This window comes from Engraulis encrasicolus, chromosome 12 (assembly GCF_034702125.1).
Source record: "Engraulis encrasicolus isolate BLACKSEA-1 chromosome 12, IST_EnEncr_1.0, whole genome shotgun sequence".
Lineage (NCBI taxonomy): Eukaryota > Metazoa > Chordata > Actinopteri > Clupeiformes > Engraulidae > Engraulis > Engraulis encrasicolus.
The window spans coordinates 4,772,540-4,787,388 of NC_085868.1; the positions used below are offsets into that span (position 1 = coordinate 4,772,540).

A 14,849-nucleotide genomic window follows, 5' to 3' on the forward strand; every position below is an offset into this window, starting at 1 on the left:
AAACAGAATATCATTCTCTTTTCATTTCTATTCAAAACATAACTCTTTTTTTCCTACCTTGAAGGGCAGGGTAGACTGCCTGACCCTTCGGGCGCTGCTGTAGGGGTTTATTCTGCCCTGTTCACAGCAGGCCACTAAACTAAGTGTTACCAGTTCAGTCTTTCAGGTGGACGGGAGACTCGCCCCGATCTGGTCACAGTCACATCAGAGCTGGACTGCTCTGGTTCTGGCTCTGGCTCTGGATCAGGCTGGTCCGGTTCTGAAAGAGCTGTGAGCTGGGCTCGGTTTCTTCTCAGGGTCCCCAACTCTGTCTCCACGTTGTACGACCTTGGAGTTTTTGCTGAACGGATCCACACTCTTTGTCCTGACTCGAGTGTGGGCAGCTCTCTTGCTCTGTGTCTCGCTCCATACGCTTTCCTTTGATTCTCTTTCAAACTTGCATCTTTCTTTCTAAAAGCTTGGAGGTCTGGCCACTTTGGTTTGAGAGTCTGTGGAGGGACTGGAACTGTCGATCGCAATCTTCTCCCCATCAGGAGCTCTGCTGGTGAGGCTCCATGAGCTAGCGGAGTTGTTCTGTAAGCCAGGAGAGCTCTTTGGTGATCTTGGTTTTTGCTCAGTATCTGCTTAACTGTTCTTACAGCTCTTTCCGCTTCGCCATTACTTTGCGGATAGCGGGGGCTGCTTGTCACATGTTCAAAGTCGAATTCGCGAGCAAATTCGGCAAACTCTGCAGAGGCCAGCTGGGGCCCGTTGTCAGTCACTAGCACCTCAGGGATGCCGAACCTTGCGAAGATCACTTTGAGTCTCTCGACTGTGGTCGCTGTTGTAAGCGTTGGCAGGTTGGCTACTTCAATGTATCTGGAGAAATAGTCAACGACTACTAGATAGTGGCTCCTCCCCCACTGGAAGAGGTCAGCTGCCACTCTTTGCCATGGCCTAGCAGGTAAAGGGGTTGTGAGAAGTGGCTCTGTACGATAGCTGGAGTACTGGCTACATACCTCGCATCTCCCCACGATCTCTTTGATCTCCCTCGTTAAGCCTGGCCACCATATGGACTGTTGTGCTCTGGCGAAGCACTTTGTCATGCCCTGGTGTCCGTGGTGGATTCTCTCTAACATGTCTTTTTGCATTGGCGCTGGGATGACTATTCTTTCCCCCTTTAGGAGAAGGCCGTTAGCCACATGGATGTCAGTCCTGTACTGCCAATACTGGAGCAGGTTCTCTGGAACTGCTTGTCTGTGTAGAGGCCACCCTTTTTCTGTGTATGCTCGGAGTTGTTTCATTGTCGCATCTGTGTTCTGTATGTTTTTGATTTCCTCCAGTTTTGTTTTTGTTGCAGGTAAGTGTTCCACAATGTAGTCGATGTAGACCTGACACTCTCTTTCCAGGCTGTCGCTCTCGGTGCTGCTCTCTGGTCCGAGTGTCGCTCGTGACAGCGTGTCTGCAACTACCAACTGTTTTCCTGGTACGTGGAAGATCTTGTACCTGAATCTCATCATTCTCAGTCTGAATCTGAGTATGCGTGGAGGCAAGTCATCCAGTGGTCGGCTACCTAACAGTGATATGAGAGGCTTGTGATCTGTACGTACCATGAAGTCCAGTCCCAGGAGATAGGCGCTCAGGCGTTCACACGCCCAGGTCACGGCGAGAGCCTCTTTCTCGATTTGAGCGTATCGAGTCTCTGTGGGTGTCAGGCTTCTGGATATGTACACCACTGGTCTGAATTCTCCACCTGGCTGTCGCTGCATCAGCACCCCTCCCAGGCCATATGATGATGCGTCAGCTGACACCAGTGTTTCTCTTCTTGAGCTGTATTGTGCCAGAACAGCTGGAGCTCGAAAGCTGTCCTCTGCTGCGCGTCCCAGGTCCACACACTGTCGTTACGAAGCAGGTCTCTGAGGGGCTTTGTGAGATTGGGAAGGTGAGGGGGAAACTTGCAGACGTAGTTCACCATCCCCATGAAGCGTCTCACCCCTTCAACGTTCTCTGGTTCGGGCATGTTAAGAATGGCTTTTATTTTGTTTGGGTCAGCCTCGATCCCGTTGGCGCTTACTTTATGCCCTAGGAATTTCACTTCCCTCACACTGAACTCACATTTTTCATTTAAGGTCATACCTGCATCCTGTAGCTTCCTGAGGACTTCGCACAGTCTGTTGTCATGCTCAGCCTGATCTTTGCCAAACACCAATATATCATCGGCATGGCAGAGTGTCCCTGGTGTGCCGGCAACAATTTGGGACATTCTGAGCTGAAAATGTTCCGGCGCTGAAGATATCCCGAATGGGAGTCTCCTGAAACAATATCGCCCAAATGGCGTAATGAAGGTTGTCAAGGGCTCTGATTCTTCATGTAGGGGAATTTGCCAAAACCCCGCTGTGGCGTCTAATTTTGAGAAGACGATGGCTCCATCTAGGTTTGCCAGGGTGTCATCCACGGCAGGGAGTATGTGCCTCTCCCGACGCACACTCTCATTGAGCCTCGTCAGGTCAACGCAGATCCGGATGTTTCCACTAGGCTTGGGGACAACCACCATTCCTGCACACCACTCTGTTGGTTCTTGGATTTTTCTTATTACGCCCATGTGTTCCATTCTCTGGAGTTCTGCTTTAACTTTGTCCACTAGGGGCAGGGCTACGCGTCTAGGAGCTGACAAGGCGTATGGCATCGCTCCCTCAGCTAACTCTATCTTGTAGCTACCCTGCAGCTTCCCTAAGCCAGAGAATACTTTTGGGAACATCTGTTTGAATTTGTCATCTGGTGCATGCACTGCAGCTATCTGCTGCAACAGAGGTAAGCTCTGTATGGCTGGAAGCCCTAGTAGTGGCATCACTAAATCCTTAACAACAAACACTTCTTGTTCTGTTTTCTTTTTGCGCTTTTTCAGGGAGGCTCTGAATGTGCCCAGCACGGTCAGTGGCTGGTTGTTGGGGCCACAGATCTTTCTCTGTGCCTTCTGCAAATCACCGTCTCTGGCTTTGCAGTACATGGAGTCTGGTATTGCAGTGACGGCCGCCCCTGTGTCCAACTTAAAGTTGATCAGATCTCCATTCATTTCTATATCATCTTTCCAGATATCTTTCTGATCTGTCTCTATTGCTCCCAAGAATGCACATTCAGCAGTTGTGTCACACATTTCTTCTATGGCCTCAACTCGCCCTGTCCTACAGACTGCAGCATAATGGCCTTTCTTTCTGCATTTTCTGCACTCTGCTTCTCTCGCGGGACATTGTTTCCATGCATGTTGAGGACTGCGCCCGCATCTTTTGAACATTTCTGCTTTCTGCGTCGCGTTGCTTTGTGTTTGCTTCCACACTTTAGGTTTCGCGGGTTTCCGCCCCACTATAGCATCCACATTGCCTTCCCTCATGTCTGTTTTTTCACGTCGGATCAAAGGCTGTTGTTTTTTCACTTCCTCGGTTTGTTTTACTTGTGTCACCGTGCTTTCTAAAGTGAGCGTTGAGTCTAACTGTAGTCTTTGGGACAATTTGGCGTCTCTAATCCCAACTACGATCCGGTCTCTTATCATCTCTTCACGCAGCACGCCATATTTGCAGTGCTCCGAGAGTCTGTACACATCCGTGATAAAGTTATCGACGGTTTCGCCAGGTTGCTGATATCTGCTGTTAAATCTGGCTCTCTCATAAATGACATTATGTTTGCCAATAAAATGCTCACCTAAAGCTTTGGTCACTTCGTCGTATTTCTTCCTTTTGTCATCCTCCAACTGTACAGAGTTCATAACGTCATCACTTTTCTCACCCATTATGTAGAGCAGCGAGTTGATCTGATACTCTTCATCTTTCTCTGATAACCCCGATGCTAACCTGAATCGCTCGAAGCGTCGTAGCCACTGAGTCCAACTGTTTGGCTCGTCGAAGTTAAAACTGCCCGGCGGTGGAATCGTAAAGATTTGATCCATTGTCCTCGTTCCTCCCTTCCCTCGTAGCGAGTAAACGAGTTAGCAACTTGCTTGCTTCTCCGTAAGCTAGCTTGCTTCACTACTGGTGTAGTCACACTTTTCACTGACGAGATAAAAGCTTTTCTTTTCCTCTTACTCTCACCTCCGTCGCTCTGACGACTCTTTCCTCTTTCGGATACTTATCACCATCTTCTGACACCATGCACAATGCTGTGTGGACTATAATAACATTGTAATAAGTGGACCGCAACACCAGTATGGATCTCCGTGTAGAACTGTATTTTATTCTGAGACTTCCCTACCTGGGTACAGCATATGTATATCCTAATTCTAGCGAGCCACCTAGTGGCGTGAGATTCCATTACAGTGATAATGAATGATAATTTGTGAGTCAGTTTCAAAAATTCTGTTAAAGCAATCAAGGAAAACTGTAATAAATGAAAATCATACACTTAGTATGCCCTTTCTTCAGTGAAGTTTAAGTGTATTTGTACTCTTTCTCTGACAGAAATTCAACAGATATGTGATCGCACAGAGATTATCGGCTGTCGTTCCTACAGAGGTATGCCTCAAATACGGTACCTATGCAAGAATGTGTGTGCGTGTGCGTGTGTGTGTGTGTGTGTGTGTGTGTGTGTGTGTGTGTGTGTGTGTGTGTGTGTGTGTGTGTGTGTGTGTGTGTGTGTGTGTGTGTGTATGTGTGTGTGCGTGTGCGTGTGTGTGTGCTTCTTAGACAGGTATGTGTGACGTGTGTGTTTATAGTATGTGTGATGTGTGTGTTTAAATGTGTGTGTTCATCTTGTCTGTAGTGGGGAGGGAGATTATTCAGAAGGTGATAAAGATCCACATGGTGAACTACGGGAGGCTGGACAGCAGCATCTGCTCAGCCGGACATGATGCCACCAGCCTGGCCAACACCAGCTGCCTCTCTCCCATAGCAGACATGAAGCGCATCAAGCTCTGGTCTCAGCACATACACACACATCCTCACATACTTATATGGTCAAGCGTCTTTGAGTATCTAGTCGCTTCACAAAATGGATGTAATATTACTAATCGGAAACTACACCTCCCTTATGAGAAATTCAGTAGGCGGTCTCCAGATCGCTTAAGCAGCTTTGAGTACCAAGAAAAGCGCTAAATAAAACTGATCTATTATTATTATTATTATTATTATTATTATTATTATTATTATTATTATTATTATTATTATTACCATATCTCCTTTCTGATATGGTCTGTGTTGTGCTCAGAAAGACACATGAAACAGTGGTGTGTGCAGCAAGCTTGTTTACTCACTGTTTGATGACTTGCCGGTTCCGGCAGAGATTCTTTAAGTATATAGAGATATGCCAATGTAATAGGTTGCTATGGGCACCTAACATGACCAGGTTCGCGTCTGCCTAAAGGGGCGTGTCATAATACTCCTAGCATTGAATAGAACAGTCCTTAGGTTTGCCTAGCTCTGCCTAAAGGGGGGGGGATTCCCCCCCCCCCCTTGCAATAATAGAACCCGGAAACAATGGGCCAATGGAACCTCTCTCTCTCTACTCTCTCTGATTCCGGCTTCCGGGATACTCATGAACGGTGTGACGATTTCCATGTGCGTTACGCCCATTTGTGGGGGAAAACAACCCATGCAAGTCAATTCACCTTTGACTAAGGCCTGCCCTAAAGTGCTTTTTGACCAATCACAGCTCAGCAAAAGGACGACCTCGGACAGTTTTGACAGCGCTCCATAGAACTCAATACTGAAATCACATGTTTTCAAGTAGGGTTTAGCAAGACAGTCGTATTATTATTAAAATATGATTGGAAATTGTGCCTGGGGTATTTGTGACAAAGGTGCAAGATTCCCCACGATGTAACAGGAGGTAATCGCTTTCCTCTTTACCTAAAACCGAACTAATATTACCAGCAGTTGAATCTGGCTTGAAGAGTCTCGGCATCCTCACTTGACTAGAAAGCGCACCGATCTCATAAACATACTTTGTGTGCTCCAATCATGCCACCATCTCACTCGTGTAACTTTCCAGTAAGGTTGTAAAGCAAAGTTAACTGTCAGTCACGTCAGGATTGTTTTGACTAGCAGCTGATGGACATTCGGTTTGTTTTCACTTATAAAGGGGCGTAACGCAAATTTACGAGCAAAGTACCATGATGGCCGTTCATGAGTATACATACATGTCACTACGGGTACCCACAGAGACCACACAGACGCAATTAGTAAATGCAGTACCCGCATACATTACAGTCTGTTGTGAAGCAGGCAACATGGTAGCAGGAGAAGCGTGTTTCACTGAAAGGGAGCATGCACAAAACTCAGAGAGACACAAATCAGCTTTCATTATCCATTATTATATACTTACTATGAGTTAAATAATTGAGTTAGATCTTTCTCCTGTACTTCCAGTCGTTCTCTTAGTGTGGTGGTTACTTCTAAATAATGATAATAATAATATAATTTATTATGTATCATAGGTGTGATAACATTACTTGTAATGTATCGTGTGACAACACATCTACAGTACAAAAAGACGAATAATGCTGACATTGTTTATTATGTGTCTTAAGCGTGATGATAACAATTTTTTTTTTTTTACAATGGGTGTAATAACAAAGTCGAATGTGACGTGAGTGAATCCAACATCCCCCTCTCCGATCCCTGTCCTGGGACACACAAATACATGGAGATTCGCTACAGCTGTGTTACGCCCCGTAAGTTCCAATAAAGCTGAGAATGCGCACACATCAGTGGTACAAGAGCTAGACCAATCAAGATAGCTTAAAGTAGGGGTGGGGAACCTGTGTCTCAAGGGCCGTTAACGGCCCCACCTTATCCGGCCCCCGATATATGCAGCTTCACATTGGTAAAGGAATCTTTGAAATTACATACAATGAAGTTATATTTTCAGGGGACCTAGAGAAGGTGGGGTCTGTTGTAAAGGTGGCCACCTTCAATATAGGCCTAAAGTGCAGGGGGAAATTCTGGTTTGTGTTCATAGTACGGCTCTTAGAGGACTTTTACCGCCCTTGGAGGAATTTGAAGTGGCCACTCGAATGAAAAAGGTTCCCCACCCCTGACTTAAAGGAAATAATAGATGTCCACAACATTGTCATGTGCAAATAAACATGTTTTACACTCCTTAAGTTTACACTCCTTAAGACACTCCTTAAATGCTTCCATCTTGTGTGTCTATCTAAATGAGCCTCTATTTTGTGTCTGAACAGCATCTATAAAGATCTGTGACAACTTCACCCTGGCCCTGGACTGTGGTCGTGAGTAGCACACACACACACACACACACACACACACACACACACACACACACACACACACACACACACACACACACACACACACACTCATTCAACACACACTAAACACAGACACACACTAAACACGCACACACTGACGATGGTGTTGGTGGGCTTGTTTGAAACTACCAAACATATGTCTAACCATTTTTTGATTCATATTTTGTGGGCTCAGGCATTTTAGCATTTGTGTTTTACCCTTCCATTCAGTAGTTACGCTGCCTACATAAAATAGCATCAGTTTTCAAAGAAATAAACAACACATCTTCTCCGCCATGTTGAATACACCTTCACCCTGGACTGTGGTCGTGAGTAGCGTACACACACACACACACACACACACACACACACACACACACACACACACACACACACACACACACACACACACACACACACACACACACACTCATTCAACACACACTCAACACAGACACACACTAAACACGCACACACTGACGATGGTGCTAGTGGGCTTGTTTGAAACTACCAAACATATGTCTAACCATTTTTTGATTCGTATTTGGTGGGCTTCTGTGTTTTAGCATTAGCATTTTACCCTGCCAATCAATCTTTACGCTGCCTGCATGAAATAGCATCCGTTTTTTAGAGAAATAAACAACACATCTTCTCCGCCATGTTGAATAGGTCAATGGTTATCTCATCTAGGCAACTCGTCTAGCAAAATTTACTACGAGTTGCCCAATGAAAAATACCACCTGATGGGGTATTCATGTGTGCGTTTCATGTCGACATTTTGTATCAACCACAGCCATACAGTAAGTAGCTATTCAGAGGCTAACTAGACCGTCACATACACTCACACACACATTCAAAAACCACTGGCAAAAATATTGAGAGACTGCTTCAAAATGTACAGTTTTTCTGAGTTCGCTATGGATAGGTATGTGTTGGAGTAAAACAAACATTGTTATTTCATTCTATAAACTACTGACAACATTTCATCTGAATTTCGAAAGACAATATTGGCATTTAGATCATTTATTTGCAGAAAATCTTGGGTGAAAGAGACACTACGAGCCTGAGAGAGTAGGACCCTCCTCAGAGGAATCTCCCAAGGCTCACCCGGAAGCAGGCTAGCAATATCCACTAGCCAGGGATTTCCCACCCAAGGGGGGGTGACCAGCAGCAGAGATCAATGTTCTAGATGAACTTTGTGTAGAACCGCCATAAGCAGGGCCACAGGGTGAAAGGCGCACAGCCTCCTGCTGGGCCATGAGTGTGCCAGGGCATCAGTGCCCAGAGCGTCTTCACACGGGTCTTTGGAGAAAAACAACCTGCAGTAGGTGTTTTCCGCAGACGCAAACAGGTCCATGTTGGCTTCGCAGAAGCGGTCCCATATCAAACTCACCATCTGGGAATGGAGTCTCCACTCGACCGAGCACAGGCCTCGTCTGGAGAGCATGTGGGCTCCAGTCAGGCCTCCCGGCACATGCAAAGCTCTCAGAGAGAGAAGGTGCCTGTCAGCCCACAGTAGTATTCGCTTGGCGCGGAGTGCAACTGAGTAGATCGCAAGCCACCTTGGTTGTAGATGTGGGCCACCACATTCATATCAGTCCCTCCAGGATTTTGCGCTGGGATTTTGTGATTTTTGCGGTCAAAATGACTTTTGTGGCGGCATTTTCTCATTTTTTGCAAAGATTTTGCGGCATTTTCTCATTTTTTGCAAAGATTTTGCACCCCTTTCTGGTTTTTTTTGGTAACTGAAAACCACAATCAGTCTAAGCAGGCTTACGACAAAAGAGAGACACAGAGAAACACACTTCCTATATAATAGAATAATAAAATATTGACAATAATAAAATATTGTCAAAAACTGCCAGAGCGTCTTATAAGCCAGTGCGTCCAATGTGTAAAAACAATCATGGCCGCGACACTCATAAATCTCTGTCGATATTTTAGAACGACTTCGGGGGAAAACGGGACTGCGCGTTATGAAAAAATACTTGTGGGTATAGCCTACCAGTAGGCTAATGAAGAGCGTCGCGGGGTACAGTAGCCAGGTTGTATGCAAGCGTTACAATGTCACCTGTTGGAAGACGCGTCTCTCTCTCTCTCTCTCTCTCTCTCTCTCTCTCTCTCTCTCTCTCTCTCTCTCTCTCTCGTGCTCGTATTGCAAGCTGTTGCATATTAGGCTATTTGCTTGATGCAAAGTTGTGATGGCATACACGCTCTCGTTGACATGGTTGTGTGCATGGTTGCATGGATTCGCAAGACTTTATTGCAATAACACAGTGAAAGCGTGGAAGGGCCGTTCACTTCCTATCTCGGTGTCCTTGACTGAAACAAGTTGCAAAACTCCACACTTCCGAATCGAATCCTTTGCGATCGGCACTACAGTGATTGTTATCAGAAGGCTTGTGCCTACGCATAGACATAGACCCTTAAATTACAAACATTAGCGAACATTGAAAAAAGATCAGACAACGACCGTCGGGTAGCATGCTCATGAAAGCGACAGGGGAGAGTGGAGAAGTTGCGCAAAAATGTAACGTGCTAGGCCTACTGTGCGACAGCACCGCCACTATTTCATGACTGCATACACTTCTTCGTCATGGATAAATGGGCAACAATACTTTTTTCCAGCCAGGATTGCACTGAAAAGTAGGCTACTGCTGTTAAAGAAAGGTCACGGATGTGCAGCACCGACGCCTGCGTGTATGTGTGAGGGAGGGGAGGAGAGAGACATGGAGCTTCTGAGATGAGGGTCGCGACTTGCGAAATAGCAGGCAATTATTTTTCAATGTTTCAGTGACATATTAACAAAAATGCTTCCTATTGGTTTTCGTCTCCGGTGGTATTGTAGTCACATTTTTTTTTTTGACGAAAATATAAATCAATAAACTCCACAGAATGTTGAAGGGGACAAAGGGGAAATTTTGCGGGAAAAATGCGGCTTTACAGGAATTACGTGGCATCGTGAAATTATGCGGAATATCATTGAATTTGCATGAATCCACGCGATCGCTGAATCGCGAAAAACTGGAGGGACTGTCATATGGTCCATCCGGACTAGGACGTTGTGCCCGGTCAGAAAGGGGCAAAAATGCCTTGAGACTAGGAATACCGTCAGAAGTTCTAGATGGTTGATGTGACACATATAGTTTGTCGTTGGCCCACGAACAAAAAATGCATATGTATCTCACTAAACCAAACAAATTTGCAATGCCAGCCCATAGGCCACGCCCAACAGGAAGTAAGATAATCAGACTTAAACCAATTTTACATATTTGGAATTTGAAACACTCCTCCTAAACCGTACAACATATCCAACTACTTTTAGTGCAAACACGAACTCAAGACATTGAAGATTAAAAATTGCAAGCAAGTTTTTGATATGTTATAAAAAAGAAAAAACTAGATGGCGGCCTGATGCATTTAGGTGTATAATTAAAAATAAAAAAAATATATTTTGCAATGTTTTCTAACAGAAAAAACCTCCCAGGTGTATGTACTGTATATAATCAATATCAACATTTCTATATGACTAAATTGCCAATATGGTATAGCGCCACCATGTGGTTAGTGAATGAATTTTATTTTAAAGCACTCCTTCTAAATCATCCACCAGATTTGCCTCATTTCGGGCGTACATGAGCTCAAGATATTGCAGGTGATAAAATGCGAAGCGGTTTTTGATATCCTGAAAGATAACAAAATGGCGGCTTGATGGATTAAGGCTGATGAATTTAGATGTCTAATTAAAAAATTCAAAACAATTATTTTGCAATGTTTATCAACGAAAAAAACTCACAATTGCATGTAAATATTGAATATGCACAACTCCAAAACAGCCCCACCCCTTACTCGGCACAGGGTCTCGGTAGCGCCCCCTCAAGTTATGAGGCTATGGGACGGGTCCGGCATAAAGTTCAAGCTACAGACTTCAAAATTTTTTTGGATGTGTATCTCACTAAGACAAGCAAAAATGTCTTTTGGATGCCATGGCCACACCCAACAGGAAGTGAGGTAATTGGGCATGAAGTTCAACTTTTGACATATAACAAAATTGTCATACCATGGACTTTGAAGTACTCCTCCTGAACTGTACACTCGACCGGTTTAGTTTCAATGTGTATATGATCTTAAGACATAGTAGATGTTAAATTGCGAAGTAATTTTCAATATGTTGTAAGAAAACAAGATGGAGGCTTGATGAATTTTGATGAATAGATCACAGAATATGTGCCTCCACGGTCCGTGTATCTCGTGGCCATTCGATTTCCTTTTCAAAATCGGAAAATAGAAAACAGAAAATAACTCGTTATCCAATTTTTGTTTTGGAAATCGGGAAACGAAAATCGGAATTTTCATTATCCGTTTCATTCTGTTAAATGCGGGCTGGCTTGTAATTCAGAATTCAATTATGGCTTCGTTTTTCCATCACCTATTTTTTAATTACGTACATGAACCGGAAGACGTTGATTGAGCGCCTGTCCGTCAGCTGTGAAGGAACGTAGGCCTACGGTGCGAGCGCAGACCTAGGTCTGTGGGTGCGAGTGATATTCCTAACATCTGGCCAACATTCCTTTGATTTGGGTTGCAGTCTTACCCTGGTATAAATACCCCTGCACGTAAGTTTGCAGAGTATAGAGCTCGAAAGTCACTTCCCCCAATCTCATGGGACCTCAACGGCGTTTTTAGCCGAAAATCGTAGCATGTAATCCAATGGCGGTATTAAAATGATATTTCGATCCCCTTCGAGTTGTGCCACGGGCTCCATATATGTTGTTTCTGATATTTTTGCTTAATTTTTCGTACGAACCCCCAAACTTTTTAGAAAGCTGTGTTTCTTCACATTTTTCATGCCGACGGCCTTGGAACAAAACATTGATACTTCTGCATGAATAATCTTTATCTAGCCTCTTAAACAGCATATTTGTAGCCCAGCGCATATCATGACTGAGATCAGAAGATATTTACTGGCTACCATGTTGTTAGATGGTCAGCTTAGGTCCCGTGAAACGCGGAACTAAGGGGCGGGACTTTCGAGCTCTATGACGAAAGTTTTTGACTTGCCCTCTTCGTAACGCTAGCACTCAAGTAGGCTAGCTGGCATGATGCCACCCACAGCCCAAACTGTTTGTAGCTCTGCCTGTAATGGCTATCCATGACAACGAGATGAAATATAACAACCGATAGTCATATTCCCTCTCGAGCCGATAGCAGACATCCCAAGTTCCAAAACGTTCTTTCAGTGAGATGCTTATCGACCCTCGACACCCCCGACAATCAAAACGACATTAGTGTTAACACGCGTGTATTCATGTCCTTTATATCGCCCAGTCTGCATAGAACATCTGCCTACTATTTTTCCCAGGACTTTTGCAGGGCGTACTACTTGTGTGCTCACGCAAAACTATTCCAAACATGCCGCACGAGTCATTATCTTTCTCTGCCCCTTTTAAAATCAGGGATATTTCATCTGACTCGCAGGCATCAGGGACAGGGGGAACTGCTATCATACGCCCTTCATGGGATGTCTGCGAATGCGATAGCGGATCTCGTCATGCTTTAAGGTGGACCTACAAGCATGCAATTCGAAGCGTAGTGGTGAACGTTCTCTGGGAAATATAAATATTAGTGCCATAGCCTACATTTAAATGAGGACTTGTTAAAAACGTATAAAATATAGGCTATACTAGAGTAAACACCTCTGATGTGGCTAAGCCAACGCTTTACCCTGACACATTAGCAGTTTCCGGGTCAACAAAAACTTAATGTTGAGCAAAATAAGAAATGGGAAAACGGGTCGTCTCTCTAATTCTGATTCCCATATTAAAGCGCTGAAAAGGAAATCAGAAAATGACTTGATTCTCGTTTTTTTGTTTTCCGGTTTCCAAACGGGAAACAAAATACGAGTGGTTTCTCGTTTATTGTTTACTTAAAAATCGGGAAACCGGTCATTTGTCGTGAAAATGAAAATGAAAATGAAAATGGAATGGCCAAGAGATACACGGACCCTCCATCGTACCTTTTCTGAGGGGCTTGCCATGCATAACTTTGAATGTTACTTGGCACAGGTATTTGGTAGGGCCTCACGTACCTCTCCAAAAAAGCCTCGCCCCTAACTCGGTACAGGGACTCGGTAGAAAGGTCTGGCATTAAGTTCAAGCTACGAACTTCAATTTTTTTTAATGTGTATCACACCAAGACAAACAAAAAAGGTCAATACGATGTCATGGCCACACCCAACAGGAAGTGAGATAATTGGATTTAAAGTTGAACTTTTTACACACAATGGACTTGGCAAATTAACTGCTGTAAAGGTGGAATTTAAAGCACTTGTGTTGTTCAGCAGATCTGCTCATTTTGGATGTAGATGAGCTCAAATCATTGTAGATGATAAATTAAAAAACCTTGCTCCATAGCGCCCCCTAGCAGAGAAATATTCGAGCCTGGCTTATTGTTGGAGCTACGGACACCAAATTTCTTGTGATTGTGTATGTCACCAAGATATGATAAAAATGTGAAGGATGTCTTGCCCACGCCCAACAGTAAGTACTATAAGGCTCCATATCGCCCCTTAGCACAGAGATGTTTGGCGCTATACTTTAAGTGTGTTGCCATGCATGAATAGTTCACTGAGAAGAAAGACTGAGAGGGAAACTGGACAGGAAGCAATAGCATTGCTACGACAATCACACCTTCACCTTCATCATACCTGTCAGAAAATTGTTACGCTTCATCCGTTTTTCACAGGTAGAGAGAGAGAGAGAGATACTTTATTAATCCCCAAGGGGAAATTCAGTGCCACCTGGTCATACACACAACACATCACAGGAAGACAGAACGAATACATAATAAATAAGAGCGTGTGTGTGTGTGTGTGTGTGTGTGTGTGTGTGTGTGTGTGTGTGTGTGTGTGTGTGTGTGTGTGTGTGTGTGTGTGTGTAGCTTCAAAGGTGATCGAGATTCATAATGCTGCATATGGGCGCAGAAGAGGAGATAGTCGCACCTGTTCGAGTCACCTGAGGAATGCCACTGCAGCAGAGAGGCGCACAAGACTCAACAGCTCTACTTTTTGCCGCTCCACCTTTGGCAACGTGGTGTTCAAAAGGTGAGCAGACAATAATGGTCTTAATTATTACCTCCACCATGGAGATCGTGTATTCAGGCGCGTTGGTTTGTCTCCGTTTGTTTTTCTGTTTGTCAGCAGGATAACTGAACAGATTTGGATGCAATTTTGTGGAGTTGGGAATGACAAAAGGAACAAGTGATTACATTTTAGTAGTGATCCGGATCACAATGGGAACAGAGTCGTACATAGAGAGAGTCTGGCCAACTCGAATCATGGACGCCATTTTCGTTCCCCAAGGCGAGGATTCTACAGTGTAACCCTATGGGCAGCATACCATCAAAATCGCTGGATCTAAAATATAGACCATTAAACTTGGGTTGTAGTATTATCAAGATCCCAACATATGAAAACAAACGTTAACAAGTTCGTTCGTATAGAAGGGGTTTGCTTAAAAGAGGGTTTTGTCAGCATAGTTTTGATGTGCTCAGCAGTGCATTCAAGCGTTACTTCCGAGTTGTTGTTGCCTAGGTAGAGCCAAGGTCAAAGTCGATATTTAAGTAATGTACAGAA

At 44.4% G+C, this 14,849-nt stretch overlaps 1 protein-coding gene and 1 long non-coding RNA gene across 2 annotated transcripts in view; both read left to right on the forward strand.

Annotated features, from left to right (window-relative positions):
* LOC134460224 (fibrillin-1-like) overlaps positions 1–5,797 on the forward strand; it is a 43,798-nt gene extending 38,001 nt beyond the window's left edge. Inside the window, exons 39-41 of the mRNA XM_063212677.1 lie at positions 4,428–4,481; positions 4,729–4,882; positions 5,791–5,797. Coding sequence (XP_063068747.1) covers positions 4,428–4,481; positions 4,729–4,882; positions 5,791–5,797 — 215 coding nt within the window. The remainder of the gene's footprint in view (positions 1–4,427; positions 4,482–4,728; positions 4,883–5,790) is intronic.
* Positions 5,798–6,557: 760 nt separating this feature from the next.
* On the forward strand, positions 6,558–14,268 carry LOC134459991 (uncharacterized). The gene is made up of 3 exons (XR_010036935.1): positions 6,558–6,637; positions 7,151–7,198; positions 14,156–14,268. It is a non-coding gene; the product is annotated as an uncharacterized LOC134459991 (long non-coding RNA).
* The last annotated feature ends 581 nt before the right edge of the window (positions 14,269–14,849 follow it).